At 45.0% G+C, this 22,828-nt stretch overlaps 1 protein-coding gene across 1 annotated transcript; it reads right to left on the reverse strand.

The window, feature by feature from the left end:
- Positions 1-5,518: 5,518 nt before the first annotated feature.
- Positions 5,519-21,668, reverse strand: LOC102962962 (zinc finger protein 347-like). Its single transcript, XM_015542559.2, has 4 exons — positions 21,634-21,668; positions 13,585-13,675; positions 11,900-12,026; positions 5,519-7,300 (listed from the first exon to the last, which is right to left on the reverse strand). Exons 2-4 carry the CDS (start codon positions 13,597-13,599, stop codon positions 5,889-5,891), a joined length of 1,554 nt encoding a protein of 517 aa, XP_015398045.2. The 5' UTR covers positions 13,600-13,675; positions 21,634-21,668; the 3' UTR covers positions 5,519-5,888.
- Positions 21,669-22,828: the final 1,160 nt, after the last annotated feature.

A 22,828-nucleotide genomic window follows, 5' to 3' on the forward strand; every position in this document is an offset into this window, starting at 1 on the left:
GCCTGATTTATGGCGCACCAAGCATACATTTTACATCTGCTTTGTAAATGAGTGGCCTAAAGCAAAACCATCTCATCCTTAACACCAATACTCCTACTTCTTGCATTTCTTGGTGTTAAAACTCGTCATTCCTGCCTATATGCTAATCTAGAGTCTTTGGGCCTTCATAAGATGTACAAAAAAGTATATAATCCTGTAAAAACTATTCATTGTCTACAGCACTGTCTTCCCTGTGAAGATTGTTGGTTTGGGCCAGCTGGCCTAAATTGGGCTGGAATAAAACTTTCTTTCTTATAGAGATTTTTTTTAAAAAATTCTAAATGTTTATTTAGAGAGAGGGAGAGGGAGAGAGAGAATCCCAAACAGGCTCTGTGCTGGCAGCATGGAACCCGATGCAAGGCTCGATCTCATGGCCTTGACATCATGAGCTGAGCCGAAATCAAGAGTCGGTTGCTTAATGGACTGAGCCACACAGGAGCCCCTCTTTTAGACTCTAAAAGGTTTATTCATTTTGCGTCAATACCACAAACTCTCAAAACCATAGGATATTTTGTAATAAGACAGATAACGTTTATCCTCTTTCAAATAATGGTATCGGGAAAACTGTACTTTCAGATTTTTAAAAATTGAACACCTAAGTAATAGTTGCTATTTATTTTGATAACTAGTTTTTGTATATGAAAAGGTAAGAAAATTCCGGTTCAGACTTCTGGTATTTATTTAATGAAAAAAATCTCTGGAGGAAATAAGTTAGCTGCAAATTTACATATTAAAAGTTCACTGGACATATCAATCCTACAAGTCCAATTCAAGACTTTTGAAAAAGATACAGTGTAAGCCCAAAAAAAGGGCAGAAATGAGATTTATATTGAATATAATGAAAAGTAGAATAAAACTAATGTCTTATCAAAATTGATACAGCAGGTAAATCTTTTAAAATATTGACTAAAGATAGGCACATGAACAATACTAATTAAACTATATTTATTAGTATTAGTACTTATGAATACTAATTACAGTAAGACTATTGATAAGAGATTTTCAAAACCTGTAGGAATTACTGTGAACAACTTTATCTTTACTAATTTGAGAACTGAGAAGAATAGTTTCCATGCAGATAGATCACTAAAATGGAATTAAGAATTAGAAATCAGAAAAGCATCCATAACTTGAAAACTTTGAAATATTCAACAGGACTCTGATCACCTTCCAGGAAACTTTCCCACTTTTTCAAGGTATTTATTGACAGTTCTCCTCACTTACAGACAAAATGTTTTCAGAACAGAAGAAAACATATAAAAAAAAAAATGTAGTATTGCTAGTATATCCTTCATCTTAAGGTATCAAAGAGAAAGCAGTTTGACTTCTGGAATGCGGTGCAAAATGAATCATTAGAATATGCACTATGACTAAAAAGGTTTTACTCTAGTAATGCCTGCATTTTAATATACTGCGGTACTATACACCCGATGATGTGATTACGTCTCCATTATGCTAGTAACTTCAGAAAAGCACTTTAAACATTTAAACACTATTATATTTAAACTATAAATGTGTGTTCAGTACATAACATGAGGAGGAAAGTTAATCTGATCTATAGTATCCATCTACAATGAATACAGAACTTTATGTTGACAGCCAAATGTTAGAAGCATTTCTGTTATGATCAGGAGTAAAGAATTGAGAACTGAACCCTGTATATCACCACTTCTACTCAAGATTATACTGGAATTTCGGGCACCTGGATGGCTCAGTCAGTTGAGTGACTCTTGATCTCAGCTCATGTCTTGATCTCAGGGTCATGAGTTCAAGCCCTGCATTGGGCTCACTGTTGGGCATGAAGCCTACTTAAAAAAAAAAAAAAAAAAAAAAAGAATATACTGGAATTTGTAGCCATTTATAGCCAGTTGGTCAGAAGTACAAGAGGCCCAGGACTTGTGATTGGCATCTGAAGTGGGGGCAGTGTTGTGAGACCGACTCTGTGGTCTGTGGAAATTCCCAGTTGGCTTTAGAACTGAATCAATTGTAAGACACTCAGTTGGTGTCCAGAGAGCTGGAGAATTGGCTGGTGTAGGGAAAATCTCGCACGTTTGGTCTCAGAAGTGCTGTGTGAAACAGCTGACCTTATTGTTGATAATTAAAATGATCTTATGTATGTTGGTAGCTAAATATACATGAAGAGAGGCACCTGGGTGGCTCAGTGGTAGAGCATGCAACTTGAACTCAGGGTGGGAGTTCAAGCCCCATGTTGGGCATGGAGATTACTTTAAAAAAATAATGAACAAATGAACAAACATGAAGAGAGGAATAGACAGAAATGGTACCAAGGGATTTTCTGATGGTTTGTTCATTTGTCTTCATGAATTTTAATGTTTTTGTTTATCTACTTATTTATTTTGAGAGAAATAGAGACTGTAAGGGGTAGAGAGGCAGAGAGAGAGGGACAGAGCCTCTCTGTCCCTCCAGCTCTGCCAGCTGCAGAGCCCGATGTGGGGCTCGAACCCACAAACCACAAAATCATGACCTGAGCCAAAACCAAGAGTTGGTCGCTTAACAAAGTGAGCCACTCAGGTGCCCCATGAATTTTAATTTTTATGTGGAGCAACCAATGGGCCCTTTAGGAGTGGAAGACTTGGTGCTACAAGGAACTCTTGAAACACAGGCTCCAGCCACAAAAACTCCACAAATCCACTTACCAACCTGTACGTCCTTTGCACCCTTTTATCTGCATCTGTGCCTAGAAATAGGCAGGAGGGCCCCCCAATGCCCAAACCCATTCTCCTCATAGCAGTTCTGAGGAAGAACGTGATGAGGCAAAGGGGAGGGGTGAGAGAGCCAGATTCCCTAAGAGGCTGTTTTAGAGGGAAGAAAAGTATCTTAATGTATTTACAGTCAACTGATGTGCAAACAAGGATGCCAACAACCCACAATGGGGAAACGAATAGTCTCCAACAAACGGTGCTGGGAAAATTGGATGTCCATCCCTATGCAGAAGTTGAAAGTGGACTTTTATCTCACATCACACTTAAAAATCAACTAAAAAATATGTCAACAACTTAAGTGTAAAGCCTGAAACCTAGAAGAAAACAGGGGAAAGCTTCTTGACATTGGCCTATGGAATGATTTTTGAGTTTGACCCCAACTTTGAGTTTGACCCCAGCATGGGGAGGCAGGAGGGAACAAAGCTAAAATGGGCAAGCGTGACCACATCAAACTACAAGGGACAAACTTCTTTCTGCACAGCAGAAGAAGCCATCAAGAGTGAAAAGACAATCCAAGCCATGGGAGAAAATATCTGCAAACTATGTATCTGAAAGGATGTTAATATTCAAAATATATACGGAACTCAACATACCAAGGGAAACTTCCTCAACTCAATAAAGAACAGCTACAAAATTACCGTACAGCAAACATCAATCTTAAGGGTGAAAGACTGAATAGTTCCTCCACAGACTGGAGATAAGGGGGTCCTCTGTTCCCACTGCTAGTCAACGTACTGTAAGTTATAGCCAATGAAATAAGGTAAGAAAAGTGATGTAGACCAGAGAGGAAGGTTTAATAATGTGCCCATCAACAGAAGGTACTGCAGTTGCAGTAAGATGAATGCCTCCCCACGCCTCTCACCCCCCACCAAAAGGATAGCCCTCATCCCTATAACCCGTGAGGGTTACATTCTATGTCAAAAGAGAGTTTGCAAAAAGAGTTTGTCCTCGTGCCCTAGTTAAGGATCCTGAGATGCAAGATGATCCTAGGTTACCTGGCAAACATGATATAATCAGGAGGCTGTGATAAGAAGGATATAAGTGGAGTTGGAGACAGAGAAGTCGTTGCTCTGATAGAGGCAGGATGGGGACAGATGTTAAGATGCTACCTTAGAGGAAGTGGGCTATGAGGCAAGGCAATTAAGCAGTCTCCAGAACTTGGAAAGTGCAAGGAAACAAATTCCTCCCTGGAATATCAAGAAGGCTAACAGTGCTGTGGATCCATTCCAGACACCTTATGTTGAAAAGTAAAAGAGAATAGATTTTATTGTTTTAACTCACTTAGTTTGGGGTAACTTTTTACAGCCACATTAGGAAGCTAGCGAAATGGTGTACACAGAAAAGCCCAAAGAGGGACTCCTGGGTGGCTCAGTTGGTTAGGCGTCTGACTTGGGCTCAGGTCATGATCTGGCGGTTTGTGAGTTCGAGTCCCACATCAGGCTCTGTGCTGACAGCTCAGACCCTGAAGCCTGCTTCAGATTCTGTGTCTCCCTCTCTCTCTGCCCCTCCCCTGGTCATGCTCTGTCTTTGTCTCAAAAATGAACAAACATTAAAAAAAAAAAAAAAGAAAAAAGCCCAGAGAAGCTACAAATCTCTAAAGTGAGATTAGTAAATTCTTTTTTTTTTTAAGTTTATTTATTTACCTTTTTAGTAATTTCTACACTCAAAGTGGGGCTCAAACTCATGCCCTGGAGATCAAGAGTTGCATGCTCTTTATCTGAGCCAGCCAGGCGCCCTGTAAGATTAGTAAATTCTAGATATTCAAGATCGACATTAAAAAAATCTATATTACTTCAATGCAGTAGCAGTTAACACATGGAAACTGAAATTAAAAATACAATTATATGTACAATTGCTCAAAAAGGAAAAAGTACAAACATACGTTAATCTAACAAAAACATTAACAGGATTTTGATGCTAAAATCTATAAAAGTTTACACAAATAGAGACCTACCACAGCCATTTACTGGAAGATACAACATAGAAATGATGTCAAATGATTACAAATTGATAGACAGGTTAATGTAATTTCTATCAAGGTATTTTCTACAATACAAACAAGATTATTCTAAAATTTATAAAGAAAGGCAAAGGAACTAGAACAGCCAGAGCATCTGAAAAAGAATAAAGTGGTCAGAATCATTCATGCAAGATTTCTAATATAGTAAAAAGTAATCAAAACTACATTGTATTCATGGAGTGAGACACAAATAAATCAATGGAAAAGAACAGAGAACCCAGAAATGGCCCCACACAAGTACTTCCAATTGAGCTCGGACAGAGGTACCAAGGAAACTAAGAGAATTTAAAAAAAAAAAACAAAAAAACTCCACAAAAACTTCATACCTGTACTAATATTAACTCAAAAATGATCATAGCTTTAAATGTGAAATGTAAAACAATAATACTTTAAACCAGAAAAGATTCCATAGAACATTATCCTCAGGATCCATATACCTTTGCTCTATCTCTGTGTTATCTATCTTCCCATCTGGAGTTTTAACACATTTTGACTTTATTCTGTGGTATGCTTTGAGTATTTGAAAAAAAACAATTTATCCTGTGGTGTGTACTATTTCGGTATCTCACTTTAGAGAACTTGAGATTTCATTATTTTATTCCTCATAGAAACTCTCTGGGGGCACCTGGGTGGCTCAGTCAATTGAGCGTCCGACTTCGGCTCAGGTCACGGTCTTGCGGTCCATGGGTTCGAGCCCCGCGTCGGGCTCTGTGCTGACAGCTCAGTGCCTGGAGCCTGCTTCGGATTCCGTGTCTCCCTTTCTCTCTGCCCCTCCCCCGCTCACGCTCTGTCATCAAAGACATCGAAGGCAGGATGTTTGACAAAAAGCCCTCTCAGGTTCATTACATTAGTAAGGCTGCTCTCCGGTGTGGGCCCTGTGATGTTCTGTAGTTTTGATCCATGGGTAGAAGCCTTAGCATGCACATTACGTTAATGTGGTTTTATCAGAGATGTAGATCCCGATGTCTAGTGAGTTGCGAAGCCTGTGTAAGTCCTCTGCCGCACACGTTACATTTATGTGATTTCTCTTTAGTGTGGGCTCTCTGATGCCGACTCATGCTTGAACTTCAAATCAAATGCGTTGTCACACTCCTACGTTCGTCAGATTACTCCCCGGTATGAATTCTCTGATGGCTTACAAGGCTTGAATTCTGAGTGAAGACCTTGCCACAATGACTACATTTATAAGGCTTCTCTCCAGTATGGATCATCTGGTGTCTAGTGAGGTTGGAGCGTTGAATGAACGATCTGCCACACTGGTCACACTGGTAAGGTTTCTCTCCAGTATGAATTCTCCGATGACTAGGCAGGCTCGAACTCTGACTGAAGACCTTGCCGCATTCATTACATTTGTAAGGTTTCTCTCTAGTATGGATCACCTGATGGTAAGTAAGGCTCGACAGCATAGTAAAGGCTCTGCCACACTCATGGCACTGGTAAGGCTTCTCTCCAGAATGAGTCCTGCGATGACGCGCGAGGTGTGAATCGTAACTGAAGACCTTCCCGCATTCATCACACTTGTAATGTTTCTCTCCCGTGTGGATTATTTGATGTCTAGTGAGATGTGAGCTCTGATTAAAGGCTTTGCCACACTCGTTACATTTGTAGGGTTTCACACCGGTATGGATTACGTGGTGGTTAGTGAGCTGTGAGCCGTAGGTAAAGGCTTTGCCACATTCGTTGCACTTGTACGGCTTCTCTCCCGTGTGAATTCTTCGGTGACTCACCAGGCCTGAGCTCTGACTGAAGACCTTGCCACACTCATTACACTTGTAAGGCTTCTCTCCCGTATGGATCACCTGATGGCTCGTAAGACCTGAACACTCACTGAAGGCCCTGCCACACTCATTGCAGTGGTAAGGTTTCTCTCCGGTGTGAATTCTGTGATGACGTACGAGGTGCGAGTTGCGACTGAAGACCTTCCCACATATGTCACACTTATACGGTTTCTCTCCTGTCTGGATTACCTGGCGTCTAGTGGGGTGTAGACCGGGATTCACTGCTTTGTCACACTCCTCACGTGTGTAAGGTTCTTCCCTGATGCGCGCTTTCTGGTCTTGTGTGAGTAATGAAGAACGCAAGGGATCATTCCCACGTTCATTAGAGATGTTGGTCGGGACTCCTGGAAGAATTGTGTGAAGTAGTGAAACTGAGGCACTATCGCTGACAGACCTCGCCACTTGGTGACATTCGTAGATTTTCCCTTCAGTCTGAAGTATCTGCACGCCAGCCAGACGTGACTGAAAGCTTAGTCCAGACCTGTTTTCAATCGGCTCATTTCCTGCGTCTCTTCTACCAGTCAGGTTTTTGTTGAGGGTCACGAGCACACCTTCGTAATTTCTTTCACCGTCCCTCCGCTGACACTCAGAGTCGTGAAAACTTTTCTGGATATCTCTGAAGCCACAATCTTCGGCGCAACGGCTTTCATGTCTTTCCAATATAACTGTCTGCAATACTTCCCCTGTATTACTGTTTTCTTTTGGTGGTAGTTCCTTGATCACACATTTGGGAGAGAGAGCTACGAGATATAAAGAACCATAGGTTTCCAATTAATTACAGAAAAATCTCATATTGAAAAACATATTACACCAAAAGTACTACATATATTGATCAGTTATGAAATGTTGCAACCATGACTTTCAATTTTTAGGAACACAAAAGGTACAGGATTCTTTAATATAAAAGGGTAATTACATGTAATTCAAATTGATTTTAAAGCCTACTTTAAATAGTCAATGTTGGGGCACCTGGGTGGCCTAGTCGGTTAAGTGTCCGACTTCAGCTCAGGTCGTGATCTCGTAGTCCGTGGGTTTGAGCACCGCATCGGGCTCTGCGATGACAGCTCAGAGCCCGGAGCCTGCTTCGGACTCTGTCTCCCTCTCTCTTTGCCCCTCTTCCCACTCATGCTCTGTCTCTCTCCCTCTCTCAAAAATGAACAAACACTAAAAAAAAATTAAATAATCAATGACAAAAAAAAAAAAAAATCACAGTATGCAAACTTACGTTAGCCCTGAAAAGAGGGGGATTTTCTCATCATGTTCTGCAATGGCACACCATTACCTGCCAATTTTTCACAGAAAATATATGGTTGTTTCATGTTTGAAGAGGTAAAAGTACTGTCCATATTTACTGCATCTTTATTGGGCACTAATTCTAAAGCACAGCATGATATACTCTAATGGTAAATAATCCAGAACAAATTTATCTAACCAGTAATCTAAATTTTTTTTAACATTTATTTATTTTTGAGAGATGAGAGAGACAGAGCACGAGCGGGGAGGGGCAGAGAGAGAAAGAGACACAGAATCCAAAGCAGGCTCCAGGCTCCGAGCTGTCAGCACAGAGCCTGACATGGGGCTCAAACCCATGAACAGTGAGATCATGACCTGAGCCGAAGTCGGATGCTTAACCGACTGAGCCACCGAGGCACGCTATCTAAATAAATGGCAATTTAGAATTGGAAAACTATAGTAGCACTGGGGAAATGAGGGAGACTTTAATCAATGTTATAAAAATATTTTTCTGAATACCAGTCATGTAACTGTATTCCCTCAGAATGGCCATTTTTAACAAGCAGTGTAAGTCGGCTATGCTGCACTGTGCATACCAAAAAACCATCATCTGTAAGTCATAACGACAATTAATAAAACATTCTAGTAACCTAGAGTAAAAGCAGGACTGAAGTAATAAGTAACCACAATGATACAAAATTATAGTTTGTGGAATTCTCAACAAATCTCTCGAGAGGAAAAAAAAAAAAAAGCAAGGGCTTCTATTCCAGAACCTGCATACAATATGAAAACTGGAATTTATGTTAAGACCACTCATTTTTGAAGTATCCAGTCAGGGAAATACTTAACATAATTGGGAAAAAGAAGTCAGAAATCACAATTATGATTTTTTTTTTTAAGGTATCTCTATGCCCAACAGGGAGTTCAAACTCACAACCCCGAGATCAAGAGTCACATGCTCTACTGACTGCACCAGGCAGGCACCCCATAAATCACAATTATGAGTTTCGCCCTGCACTTATGTAACAGCTCATCAATTCCCTATCTATGTAGTATTCTTTAATTTTTTAGTTCACTGGCCACAAAGTATATGTAATAATGAGTTTGTGCGTGAAAATCTTATTAATGAAGGCCAGATCAAACAATGTTTGGACAGAATTGTAGAATAAAAACATACAAAATATAGTGCAGGCTGCATGGCCTGAATGTTTGTGTCCACCCCAATATGATGGGGTTGGAGGTGGGGTCTTTGGCAGGTAACCAGGTCATGAGGGTGCAGGGTCGCGAATGGGATTAGGGCCGTTATAAGAAGAGATATGAGAGCTTGCTGCCTTACTCTTTCCATCATGCACAGACACGGCAAGAAGGCAATGCTCTAAACCAGAAGAAGCCTCATCAGGAACTGAACTGACTAGCACCAAGATCTTGGACTTGCCAGACTCCAGAACTGTGAGAGATAAATTTCTATTAGTTAAGCCATCTGGTTTTGGTACTTGCTACGGCAGGCTGAGCCAAGGCACAGACAAAAGACCATCTGATCGAAATCATGACAGAAGGTTGCCGTATCTTACAAAAGTCAAGGAATTTCTGAGACTTTACTATAAAACACGGAATAGCTTTACAAATCAAAACCACAATGAGATACCACCCTACACCTGTCAGAATGGCTAATATTAACAACTCAGGCAACAACAGATGTTGGCGAGGATGCAATATTTACTGCATCTTTATTGGGCACTAATTCTAAAGCACAGCATGATATACTCTAATGGTAAATAATCCAGAACAAACTTATCTAATGAGTAATCTAAATTTTTTTTAACATTTATTTATTTTTGAGAGATGAGAGAGACACAGCACGAGCGGGGAGGGGCAGAGAGAGAAAGAGACACAGAATCCAAAGCAGGCTCCAGGCTGCTGGAGCATTTTGCATTGTTGGTGGCAATGCAAGCTGGTGCAGCCACTCTGGAAAACAGTATGGTGGTTCCTCGTAAAATTAAAAATAGAACTACCCTACGACCCAGCAATTGCACTACTAGGCATTTATCCAAGGGATACAGGTGTGCTGTTTCGAAGGGACACATGCACCCCCATGTTTATAGCAGCACTATCAACAATAGCCAAAGCATGGAAAGAGCCCAAATGTCCATCGATGGATGAATGGATAAAGAAGATGTGGTGTACGTATGTATGTACACACACACACACACACACACACACACACACACACACACACTGAAGTATTACTCGGCAATCAAAAAGAATGAAATCTTGCCATTTGCAACTACGTGGATGGAACTGGAGGGTATTATGCTAAGTGAAATTAGTCAGTCAGAGAAAGACAAAAATCATATGACTTCACTCACAGGAAGACTTTAAGAGACAAAACATATGAACCTAAGGGAAGGGAAACAAAAATAATATAAAAACAGGGAGGGGGACAAAACAGAAGAGACTCATAAATATGGAGAACAAACTTGAGGGTTACGGGAGGCACTGTGGGAGAGGGGATGGGATAAATGGGTAAGGGGCATTAAAGAATGTACTCCTGAAATCATTGTTTCACTATATGCTAACTAATTTGGATGTAAATTTTAAAAAATTAAAAATAAAATTAAAAAAAAAAAAAAACACGGAATATCTTAAGCCTTTTAATAGCGCTGACATGGTAAAAGCCTTGAAGTACATCACCACCACTTTTTAAATAGGGACAGTAGGCACATGGGGTTTGTGTTTCTAACCCTTATTCATAGAGAAAGTAAGTATGAGAAAGAGGGTTTGACCTGGGCCTGCGGGTTCAGACAAAGTGTGCTCATGCATAAACGCCTGCAAATCACAGTCAAGATCGGGAGCTTCGACATAAATACGTTGAGGGAGACACCAGAGCTGTGTTGTGCTAACAGTGTTACCTAGCCACCCTGAGTACCCTGTCACCCCCGCAATAAGGATTTCTGTAGTGTCCTGAAACAGCGATACAGTGGATAAGCAGGGATCTTTCTTAACGTGGTAAGTAGTGTGGCTGGTGAGGGGGGCCTGCGGGAATCAGGGTGTTCAAGTTCTACACAATTCATAAGCTAGTAAGGAACGGTGTGGCCCATCCAGATGGAGGTACCGTGTGAGGGAAGGTCGGTCAGAAGGAAGGTCAGGAGCAGAGGGCAGGAGGTAATGAGCACATGAGAGAAGCGATGGTATTTGCCAATCCACGGAGGGGTAAATGTGCCAGGGCAGTCAGAATTCCAACCTTGGGAAAAAAGAAGGGACTGACGTGGCAAACACCATCATGCTGTCCCACGATGGAATTATAGGAATTAACTGTAGGAATTATAGTGTGGGTGTGTGGCCAAAATGTAAGACAGGTAATAGGGAGGGAGTGTGGAGACCAGGCAAGAAGCCATGCTTAGAAAACAGAGTAGAATGGGTGGCTGCTGAGGGGGAGGCACAGGGGACATGGGGTAAGGTTGGTAAAAGGGGACAAAATTTCAGCCACGTGGTGAACAAGGTCCGCAGAGCTAACGTACAACATGGTGACTACAGTTGGTAATATCGTATCATTGAAATTTGCTAAGAGAATAGAACTTAAGTGTCCTCACCAAAAAATTTTTTAAAAAGTAAATATGTGACGTAACGTGTGTTAATTAACTTGATTATGGAAATCCTTTCACAATGTATATGTATGTCAAATCACTACAGTGTACCCTTTCAATATATTACAATTTTCTTTGCCAGTTATACCTCAGTAGAGCTAAAAAACAAAAAATTCATCCTCTGACTGCCTCCTCTGAATACTTACAGAACAGTTTACACGAGGATCTCGCTCTCTTGTAAGAACCAGTGAATCAACAGCACAGGGGGAGAAAAAAAAAGGAATTGGGTATTTTAAGCTTTTCATAAGGTTTTATGCATACTTAAGTTCTGGCAGCATGCCTGATTAAGTGTGCAAATCATCTGACAAAAGTGTAAGTGTCAAGTCCAGATACCACGTTATGAGGCTTTTCGTATCTGAGGCAACAGGGCTTCAATCTCAGTCAAGTAAGACAGGGGGTCCAAGGAGGAGAATGCAGACACCCAAGGGCAGATCTCCACTTCTGGAGGGAAGTTTTCCTCACCCAGGGAGACCAGGTTCCTGTAGTTCTCCAGCATCACGTCCCTGTACAAGGCCCTCTGAGCAGGGTCCAGGCACTCCCACTCCTCCTGAGAGAACTCTATGGCCACATCCCTGAAGGTCAACCATCCCTGAAATGAGAACACATTTCACCAAGGAGCTATGGGGAGAGTTATCCGCACCCAAAACAGGAAGACGAGAAACGTGTAAGGATCAATTCAGATGAAGTAGGTTTTCTTACAGATCTATGTAAGGTATTTCTGAGCAACTTATGTGTCCCCAATTTTGGCTTATTACACGTTCCCATAAGAGGTTAGGATGGCCTCTAAATCAATACGGCTTTTTTCATTTTTGTGGACAATATAAGAAATATAAAAACAGAAAATCAGGGGTGCCCGTTGGGAGCATGTGACTCTTGATCTTGGGGTTGTGAGTTTGAGCCCCACGTTGGGTGCAGAGATTACTAAAAAAAATAATAATAATATTATTAATAATAATAAACTTAAAAAAAAAATAGGGCGCCTGGGTGGCTCAGTTGGTTAAACACCGGCTTCAGCTCAGGTCATGATCTTGTAGTTCATGAGTTCGAACCCCACGTCGGGCTATGTGCTGACAGCTCAGAGCCTGGAGCCTCCTTTGGATTCTGTGTCTCCCTCTCTGTTCCTCCCCCATTTGTGCACACGCACTCTCTCTCTCTCTCTCAAAAATAAATAAAGATTAAAAAATTTTTTTAAAAAATAGAAAATCAATATAAGGTTATCTAAAAGTGTTATCCATCACGTTGTGATATCTATCAATGTCACAATGAGTGATATTCAATATCTAGATGAGCAAAGGCATGAGTGTTATCTTCAGAGAAGACAATACCCATGATGGCTTTAGAGGAAGGCCACGGTGAGTAAAGGCTCTTGAAGACTTCCCACGTGCTAGCCATCATGCTAAATGCTTTCCACGCACTAACTCCCATTGACATCGACATCACTCATCATAGACAGATCTGTTCCCATCTTACCGAGGAGACAACTGTGTCACACACATTCCCCGAAGCCTGCCCAAGGTCAAATGCTCTAAGAAATGGCAGAAAAAGCTCCAGAACCCAGACATTTAGGCTTTGGAACTGAACCTAAACAACGAAACATATATACCAGATAGCATGAAAAGAATGTTGAGAGAGGGATTCCTGAAACAATTAGAGACAAGTTTAAGGCTAACAGCATGGTCATTGTATCTGTGCATGCACACGCACACGCACATAAATATCACTCTTGTGCTATTTAACTCATTAATGTGATAGTGTAGAAAACATGTAAAGCCATGCAAATACTTAAGATTTAACTTCAAAAATTAATAAACTTATTTATGAAGTAATGATAATGTCTGTAAATACTACAGGCTTGTGCATCCCTGCACACACACACGTGCGCACACACACACACACACACACACACACACACACATTCAAATTTACTGAAGTAAGAGGAGTTGACTCTCCACGACACAAAGGGCCCTCCTCATAGGCTCCGGTCCCTGGGTCATGATGAGCTGGAATCTAAGTGCAGAGGAGAGGGACGGGGGTGGGAAGGTCTGGGGGAGTGTGGACAAACACTTCAGACTCAGACAAGGTTAGCAAGTCCAAGAAGGGCCTTGCAGGAATGAGAGACAGGAAATCGACCCAGGATATGACTTCACCTGACAGACGGCCATTCCCGACTCCTTTCCTTTGCTCTTCCTCCCTTTCCAGGATTCTTCCTCAGGCAGGATCAGGCTTGGGAATTCAATCCTAAGTGTCAAGAAAACGCAGCTTAACGCTTTGAGTCAGTCTGGGTCCTTCCCGTCCTGCATCCTCACACGGGAAGGCCTCTCCGTGTGAAAACACGGGGGGTGCCCCGGGACAGTGGACTCCTCCAGAGGCCAGCAAGTGACCTTCCCACCCTTCTTCTTCAGAACCGGCTCCCGCCCTGGTGAAGCCCCCCGCACACCGCATCAGTGGGGACCTGGGCGGGACCTGACCCTCCCCTGCAGGTCACAGGCCTGCCCCGATCACACCCCACGCAGAGCCGGGCCCCCTCACCTCTCCCTGGGTCAGGGGCGGATGTCAGCCTCAGACAGGGAGCACCACAGCCTTGGTGCTCAGCGCTGGAGACACATCAGAAACCCCCCAGGCACTTTAACTAGGACTGAGATCAGGCCCTGTCTCCCCTTGGCCATTTGAAGGGACTCTCCGGGAGGGGGTCCGAGAGGCTCCGCTGAGAAGGTGGCATCAGAACGAGGACCCAGGGGAGGGAGCATGTTTGCCACCCGCCTCTGAGGGGCCACACAGTTCCAGGCAGAGAGACAGGCCCCGGGAGGCCCTCAGGCAGGAGCAAGCCTGGCCCCAGGAGAGGGGAAGAGGCCTGCGTGGCTGCAGTGGGGTGAGGAGACCAGCAGGGGAGGAGGACAGACAGGCACCTGGGGAGGCAGATCCGGAAGGGCGTGTCTTCCAACATTTGCCCCCCATGTCTTGAAAGAAACGATATGTTCCTCCTCTCATTTGAAGCAAACATCAGATTTTTTTCATCATACACATTCAAATATTTACAAATAATGTAGTATCTCATATTTAGAATTATGCCAAGCTGTTCACTAAGCCCCAGGAAGTAGAGGGTTGCCCTTAACCAAAATGTGGAGGGTGCAGGGGGAGGGTGACTGGGGGAGGTCGAGTCAGTTCTGGACAAGTTAAGATGGATGTGCCCCAGACGTCCTAGCAGAGATGTCGAGGCAGCTGGACACGGGACGGAGTCCAGGGCAGAAGTCTGGTGGAAGCAGAAACCAGGAGACATGCAGGTGGTGCTGAGAACCGGAGATGAAGTGATAAGGAAAGGCAGGGGTGTAGCCAGAGAGAAGAGGTTCAAGGACTCAGCTGCGGGGTGCCCCGCACTCGGAGACCAGGGAGTTCAGCAGACACCAGCAGGGAAGCTAAGAGGTGACCAGTGATCGGGGAAACCAACAGGTAAATAGGGTAGTAAAGCTTAGCGAGATGTCCTCAAACTAAGAAAAAAAAGTGTGTCGAGGAAGAGGGAGTGGTCACATGTTCCACCTGCCCCTGACAGGAAAAGCAAAATAAAGACAGGACATTCAATCCTGGACTGAGAAATGGGGTTGCTGTGGCTCTGAAAGACAAAGTCTCAGGGGCACGGTAGCTGTTGAAAGCTTGACCAGATGGGGTTCACGAGACGAGTGGAGACCAGATTTGAAGACAGTGGAAGCAGGCTTTTAGGGTCTTGTGTCCTGAAAGGGAGCACGGGGTGGGATGCGCATTAAGGAGGCCACTTGTTGTGCTGAGCACTGGGTGTCGTATGTAGGTGATGAATCACTGCATTCTGCTCCTGAAACTAATATTACGCTGTATGTTAAAAACTAGAATTTAAATAAAAACTTGAAACATGAAAAAAAAAATGAAAGGGAGTAAGGAAGAGAAGGGCTTACCAGAGGGGAAATTAGTTAATAGAGAACGTTTTGTTATTTAAAACAATTTTTTTAAGTCTATTTGAAGGGAGGGAGGGAGGGAGAACGAGCGAGAGAGAGCACATGAGCAGGGAGGGGCTGGGAGAGAGGAAGAGAAAGAGAAGCCCAAGAAGGTTCTGTACGCTCAGTGCAGACCCCAATGTGGGGCTCGAACTCACAAGTCATGAGATCACGACCTAAGCCGAAGTTGGACGCTTAACCGACTGAGCCACCCAGACGCCCTGAGAATGTTTGGGTTTAAAGATTCAACGAAGACAGTGAATAAGCGGCTTTGGGGGGGAGGCGTGCACGTGCATGTGGAAGACGGGCGAAACCACCATCTGCGTGTGCTGACTGAAATTATTTCCTGACACGTACAAACTCGAGATGGAGTGGAGGAAGGATCCCATCCGGTCCTGAGGCAGTGGGTGGGGCTGGCGACCCGGGAACAGTCTGTGGCTCAGCAACACACAAAACGACAGTGGTGCAACCTCTCGCATGGCCTTCATTTGGGGGCACTGAAATGCACAGGGGTATTGTTTGCCCTCGGAACAGTCTTCATCGTGAGGGACAGAGCAGCTGACCAGGTGCAGGGGAGGCACAGAAAGCCAAATCCAGTGCGCCTGGCTTGCTCAGTCAGTAGAACGTGCGACTCCTGATCTTGGTTGGGGTCGTGAGTTCGAGCCTCGCATTGGGTGTCGAGATTAAAGAAAAAAAGAGTCAAGAGTTCTTCACTCAGACCACTCTCCTACCTGTCAACAGATGTCTACAAGGATGCATGAGCCCCCATGAGACCCCAATATCTTCTTAAACATTCAAAACTCTCACTTAGATCTTCCAAAATGCATCTGAATCCTTCTTGACTTGCAACACAGAATAATCCAGAAGGTTCTCTGAGACCTTCCCTCCAAATCCTCTGTGTCAGACGATGATTCTTGCACAGACTCCACACAGGTTACTGTGTGGAACAGATTCCCAGACTCCCCCCAACCCGTAGGACCGAGGCACCATCCAGCTGCGGCCAGAGCTCCCTGTGGCTTGAACAACATCACAGGGGAATGTGCCTCTGCCTAATCCCTCTCCTTTTCGTGTCTCCTCAAGTGTCATCAAGTTTCCCAATTAAACCCCAGCTGGCAAATCTCAGCCTCAGCATCTGGGTCCGGGGGAACCTGGGCCACGACAACGGCTCCCCAAACGGACCCATGCAGCCCCACAACCACCCACAAACCACTTCCCGGTGTTCCCGCAGGAACCGAGACACCCCTTCCCAACAGGTCCACACACCCCTCACCGCACAGCCATGCCCGGGACACGCGCACACACCGTTCCCTGGGCCATCTGGGGGCCCACACTTGCTTCCGCTTCCCTCCCGCACACCCCTCTCGCCTCACTTCCATTTTCCCCATCTTCCCACCTCTCCTCGACATGCGGCTGAGCAAACTGGGCCAAGAGGCACGGGCACCACACCAGTAACGGACACGAGTGCAGAGTGAAGGACACCGGGTCTTCAGTATGGACACCAACGAGGTGGCCCCGCCAGGGAACACTTGTGAGCAAGTGGGGACAACAGGGAGTCCAGTTGAAAAACAGTCAAAGGTTGGCCAGATCCAGTGTGGTGGGACGCGAGAGACAGAGAGGCCCCAGATCTCTTCCCAGAGGCCACCAGGTCTCCCCTCCCCACTCACAGCAAGTTGCAAGAACCTCTAGTTCTACGTGGTGCCGATTTTATGTCCCCTGAGGCTCCTGACCTCGTCCTCACCCTCCTGAAGGGAAACTGAGACTCTTCACTCTGAGCAGATAACTGCTGGAAGCCAAGCCCCCACCCAGGATGCAGCCGGTCCCTGGTGACGTGCACAGCCCGGGCCACCTGAGAGCTGGTGAAGGGCAGTGACGCAGCAGGTGAACACGTGGGGACCCCTGGTCTGTAGGGCCTTCCAGGCCCCGGTACGTCCTTCTGCTCTTGAGTAAATAAGCAGCCACAGGAGATTTCGATCCATTAACTGAAATTCCCAGAACAAATACTGGCATGAGCATCACCACCTGCCCGGCCTCCTTGGTCTTCCCCGAGGACTACTCAGCTCTACCACAGGCCCGGCAGCTCAACCCAAGCCCAAAGTGAGGTGCAGCCGCCAGCCTGGGAAGGAGGGACTTCGTGCTCCCTCCAGCTGAGACAAAACAGGAAAGACTCAATGGAGACGATTCAACCTGCATAACACGACAGATGGCTGGGGAAGGGCACTTGAAGTGTCGGGCTGGAGAGCCTGGAGAGACATCTCTGAGCCTAAACCTGAAGGAGGAGGAAGGGCCAGAGCTGACATGGTTTAGGGACATCAGGTCAGAGCAGGGACGAGGACCTGTGACAGAAAAGGCTGGTGTTTGGGAACAGAGAAAAGGTGATCGTGACTGGGGCACAGCGAACCGTGAGGAGAGGGTAAGGTCCCAGGACGAGGCTGGAGACACTGGCAGGGCCTGACGATTCGGGCTGTGCAGCCACAGTGAGTCTGTATTCTGTCCTGGTGACGATGGAGCCAGCAGAGGGTTCAATGCCAGGGAGGGACATACTCTGCCGAGAGAGTCACGCCTGCTGCAGAGAGAGGGGTGACTGTGACTCAGAGTCTGTGTCTCTGCCTCCATCCTAGTGTTCTGTGTTTCACTTTTGGAGGACTGGGACCCATTTACAATTCTACTGACATCTGGGCACTCTGTCCAAGAACTGCCACACGAGATATGCGTTGTATTCTGCCAATGAAGTCAGGGCTCAGTGTTGCTCAAATCCAGTGTCTGTCTAGTCCGTCATCTCCATGTTGAGCTGGGCTCACTGAGGCCCACAAGGGAGTCATTTCACCAAGTTATCCTGAGAAGGTCTGCGTTGAGTAAGCAAAACTGGGTATAACTGAATTCTGATAGGGTGGCCTGAATGGCCCAGTGGGCAGAGTTTGCCCACATCACTCTTCTCTCTTAAAAATTCCAGGACCATCTTTCACATGTCCGGGCTAAGGAAACTTCCATTTCTTTTCTTTTCCTTTATTTTTTTCTTTTTAAATAATCTCTAAGCCCAGTGTTAGGCTTGAACTCATGACCCTGAGATCAAGAGTTGCATGCTAGGGGCACTTGTGTGGTTCAGTTGGTTAAGTGTCTGACTTCAACTCAGGTCATGATCTCAACGTTCGTAAGTTCGAGCCCTGTGTCGGGGCTCTGTGCTGACAGCTCAGAGCCTGGAGGCTGCTTCTGTGTCTCCCTCTCTCTCTGCCCCTTGCCTGCTCGTGCTGTCTCTTTTGGTCTCTCAAAAATGAATAAAAACATTTAAAGAAAAATTAAAAAGAGTCACACGCTCTACCAAATGAGCCAGCCAGGCGCCCTTAGGAAACTTTTATCTCAAGGTAGAATTGCTGTGTGCTCAGGCACTAAACTCCCCTTATCCAGAACATCACACTAAAACATTTACAAAATTCAGAATTTTGAACACATAATGAATTGCTGCTGTAAACACTGCAAGGCGGCCACCTATAGAAACAAGACACGAATTTCCTCATCAGGAACAGATGGGCTCTGTTAGGTGACATTTCCAAGTAAATCAGCCCATTCTTCAATATTTGCAAAAAGCAGGCAAGAGGAACTTGAGGGGAATATCTATTCGGTAGCTCATGGCCCACTGTTTCAAAAGATCACATAAAAGGTAAGAAAACTGAATATTAAAGTGACAGCTTAAACCAGGTTTCGACTTACAGAAGAGATTACTGACATGTTTACAAAGTACACACTGGAACAGTCTAAAATTATACTAGATACTAAAGGAAGTTCTCAATATACATGACAAAGAGAGAGCTTACAGACCTGTCTGAACCAAACACAATAAACTTAAAAAAGAAAAGTTAAAAAAACATTTTTTTTTAAACAATGAAGTATGAGACCAAAATTTTTAAAAATGGCAAGGTCATGCTTAGAAAAGAATGCCAGAAACTGTTTATAGGATGCTTTCAAAGCTCACTTCAGAAGTTAATTATTTATAGGAAAGTATAAAGATGTATTTCAAGCTTCAAAAAGGAAAATGATGTAAATATAAGCGAATCAGGAAGAAAAAAGTAAAATCCATTACAAAGAAGCAACAGTTTTCAGTTTTCATGTTCCATAAAAAGGCAGCGTGTGATGAGGGCCATTTCTCGCCCCACTTCTATCCTCGGAGCCCAGACAAAGGGAAGAGGGTGACCCATGACTGAGTGAAGTCTCTGCCTTCCTGGCTGAACAGGGATTGCAAATGGAAGGTATATTCTGAAGCAAATAATTATAAGATGCACAGGCTTTTTAGAAAGGAGTTTTGCAATCCTCACACTTATCTGCATAATTTATTCTAATTTTAAGTGTATTATATTATAAAGCCATATGTAACGTAACATACTTCATCATCCATATCCAACCAATTCACCATTCATCTGGATTACTTTGCTCACTACTGTCTTTCCTTCTCTCAATATTTATCTCTCCCCCAACCCCTTTTCTTTTTTTTTTTTTTTGGTTTGCTTTTCCATTTTCCCCTTGGGTTTCTGCGCATTCTGTTCCCCTCTCCTGTCCTGCCGTTTCTCTCCTCTGGGTTTCTTCTTGCACACTTGTTCTGACCCATTCTGTAACCTGTTCCCCTTCTTGTTGCTTTCTCCCCAACCTTTCTGATTGTCCCCAATGTTCATGCATTTCTCTTTCCTCCCCAGCTCCCATCTGCTCTCCCAGTTAAGTGTGCTCTTTCCCTGCTACTCTCCCTCTGTCCCCACTCTCTGGCACCCCCAGCTTGCTGGGCTCCCTCCCGGCTGTTTCTCCCTCCGCTCCTCTGGTCTCCTCCCATTGGCCCCTTCTTTCCTCTCAGCACCACATCGCGCAGGCTGCCAGGACTCCAACTCTTTCAACCTCTCCCTAGGTTCCAAGTGAAGTGCCTTCCCCTTTGTTACCCACGCTCCTGTTGCCCCTCTCTACATTTTGCTCCCCATCATCCCTCTGGAGATTTCCTTTTTATTCTAAATTTCTCAACCTTCTTTTCTCCCACTGCTGCAACTTTGCCATCTGCTTCTGGTTCTCCCTCATTCATTTTTCTGTAATTCTCTCGGTAGGTCTTGTGAAAATAAATAAGGAAACGTCATTTAAAGTGGAGGAGGGAAACCCTGAAGTGGGAGCTCTCTGGCAAGTACCACCCCCTGTAGCCTGCTTAACCAGCAGGAAGAACGAACAGAAGAATTACTTTAACAAGGGAGGTCCTTTTTCACATGGGAATTTCATCTCCTGCTTGTAAGAAAATAAAGGAAGATCCCTTCCTGCTCCACCAACAGACGCACTGACCACCACCTGCAGCCACTGAAAAACCGCCACAACCTTCAACTCTTGGTTCTTCTCCAATGAACTTCCGTTTAAAACTCCCCCCGGGGGCGCCTGGGTGGCTCAATTAAGCCTCCGACTCCTTGATTTCAGCTCAGGTCATGATCTCGCAGTTCCTAAGTGTGAGCCCTTCATCAGGCTCTGTGCTGACAACACGGAGCCCGCTTGGGATTCTCGGTCTCCCTCTCTGCTCGTCCCCCGCTCGTGCTCTCGCGCACGCGCTCTCTCTTTAAAAAAATAAATAAAAAACAAAAAACCCTCCCCAATTTCCTCCTAAAAATTAGAGCTGACCTTCCCTTTCTCTCCCAACTTGCCAATAATTCACCACTCCATGCATGTCCCGAACTGCAATTCCTCTGCTTCTTCCAGAATAAAATCATTTTGCTGGTAAAATAACTGACTTTTGTTTTTAAGATGGGCAGTCCCTCTCCTCCGGATTCCTCTCACCCAGGAGTGGGGTGTAACTGGATGCCCACCTCCCACAAAAGCACATTATCCAGCGCCGGGTGCACGGTCCGTCTCAAGACAGGCCCTTTCTAGTCCTCCCCAGCACAAGGTGAGGCCTGGGGAACTAAGAGGAGCCGGCTGAGAGAGACGCGAGGTGAGAGGAAGTGAGCGTGCCTCCGGAGAGGGCTGAGCTCTCCAGAATCTCAGGGCGCAGGTAAGGACCAGCCTCTCCCGAGGGGGCGGCCCGGCGCTGCCCTCTAGGGGCAGAGAGCAGCGAACATCCACCTCGCAAATTCCAAACAAAAAGGGAAGCCCCCGGCCTCCCACGGAGACGTCTGAATTTACTTGGACTGGAGGAGGTGGTGCGGAGATTTTAGCGGCCCCCAGACCCCGGGGACAGAGGAAGGGAGACTGCGAGGCGCAAGTTTAAACAAGAAAGACGAAACTCACACTCCACAGACTGGCCACCGCTCCACGAAACCCGCTTCCGGGTCTGCAGGCAACCGCGCGCGCGCAAAGGGAAGAGGCGGGGCCTGTGCAGGGCGCAGAGCGAAGCCCGGCTAGCGTAAGGTCGGCGGGAGCGGGAGGCGGGGTCTCAGGGGCTGGCGGTAACCATAGAGATGATGCGCGCGGAGAGGACAGGCGTGGGCGGGGCCGACTCCAGCGCCGGATCTGGGATTCCCTCCCGGGTTTTCGGGGCTTGGGAGTGCTGGAGTCAGCCTGGTCTTTATCCTGGGAAGCGGCACTTTCTATTTCAAGTTAATGTTTCAAACAATTTTAAGGTAAAAGCTTAGAGTTTTGTGGGCGCCACTTATGTTGGAAAGTCAGATGTTTTCCTCTTCACAGCTGAAAACGATTCAAGTCAAAAGCCACGAGTCCCGCCAGAGAGGATGAAGCAACTCAGTGATCTTGGGAGCTGGGACCTCGGTGCGGGGTGGATGTGGGCGGTGGCTGGATCCTGGAACACTGTTGCAATTAAAGTTAAGTTAAACAACTGAACTGCAAATGGATGCACACTGGAGTGTGAAATGCAGATTCTGCCTGGGCGGAATGTGCAATTTCACAAGTGCACCCAGGCCAACATTTCCGTTTATACTCCCCATTCACCTCGGAGTCAGACCCAACCCTGTGCTGTGTTCCAGAGACTTACCCAGGGACAAGACCTGAGGTGTAGGGCTTGGAGGGCTAAGGCATGTGATAATTTATTACTTTTAAAAAAGCAATAACTTTAAAACAAAGATTAAATTACATCGCTCTTTTTATACTTACTATATTGTTCCACACGAGATAATTATACTCAAATGCATTCGAGATAAACGTTGTTGACATCACAATATGGTTAAGTCAATAATTTCTAAATATAACGTAATTTCAAATTCACTTTACTATCACTCTGAAGGTGGTTAAAAAGCATGGTTTTTTTTGTTTTTGTTTTTTTTTTTTTATTCTAAACGTGGTAGTGGGCCACCTGGTTGGTTCAGCTGGTAGGGCATGCAACTCTTGATTTTGTGGTGGTGAGTTTTAGCCCCATGTTGGGTGCAGGGTTACTTTTAAAAAATTGTAGTATATTTCAGTGGTTTTCTTTGTTTTCTATTTCTCAATGTTCTGGCAGATGTGGATAACAAAGCCTGTACACTATATAGTC

The sequence above is a fragment of the Panthera tigris genome, chromosome E2 (assembly GCF_018350195.1).
Source record: "Panthera tigris isolate Pti1 chromosome E2, P.tigris_Pti1_mat1.1, whole genome shotgun sequence".
Lineage (NCBI taxonomy): Eukaryota > Metazoa > Chordata > Mammalia > Carnivora > Felidae > Panthera > Panthera tigris.

Coding starts and splice junctions, on each gene's coding strand:
- LOC102962962 (XM_015542559.2), bottom strand. Junction 7,301..11,899: donor CAGGAACCTGGTCTCCCTGG/GTGAGGAAAACT, acceptor TATATCTCGTAG/CTCTCTCTCCCAAATGTGTG.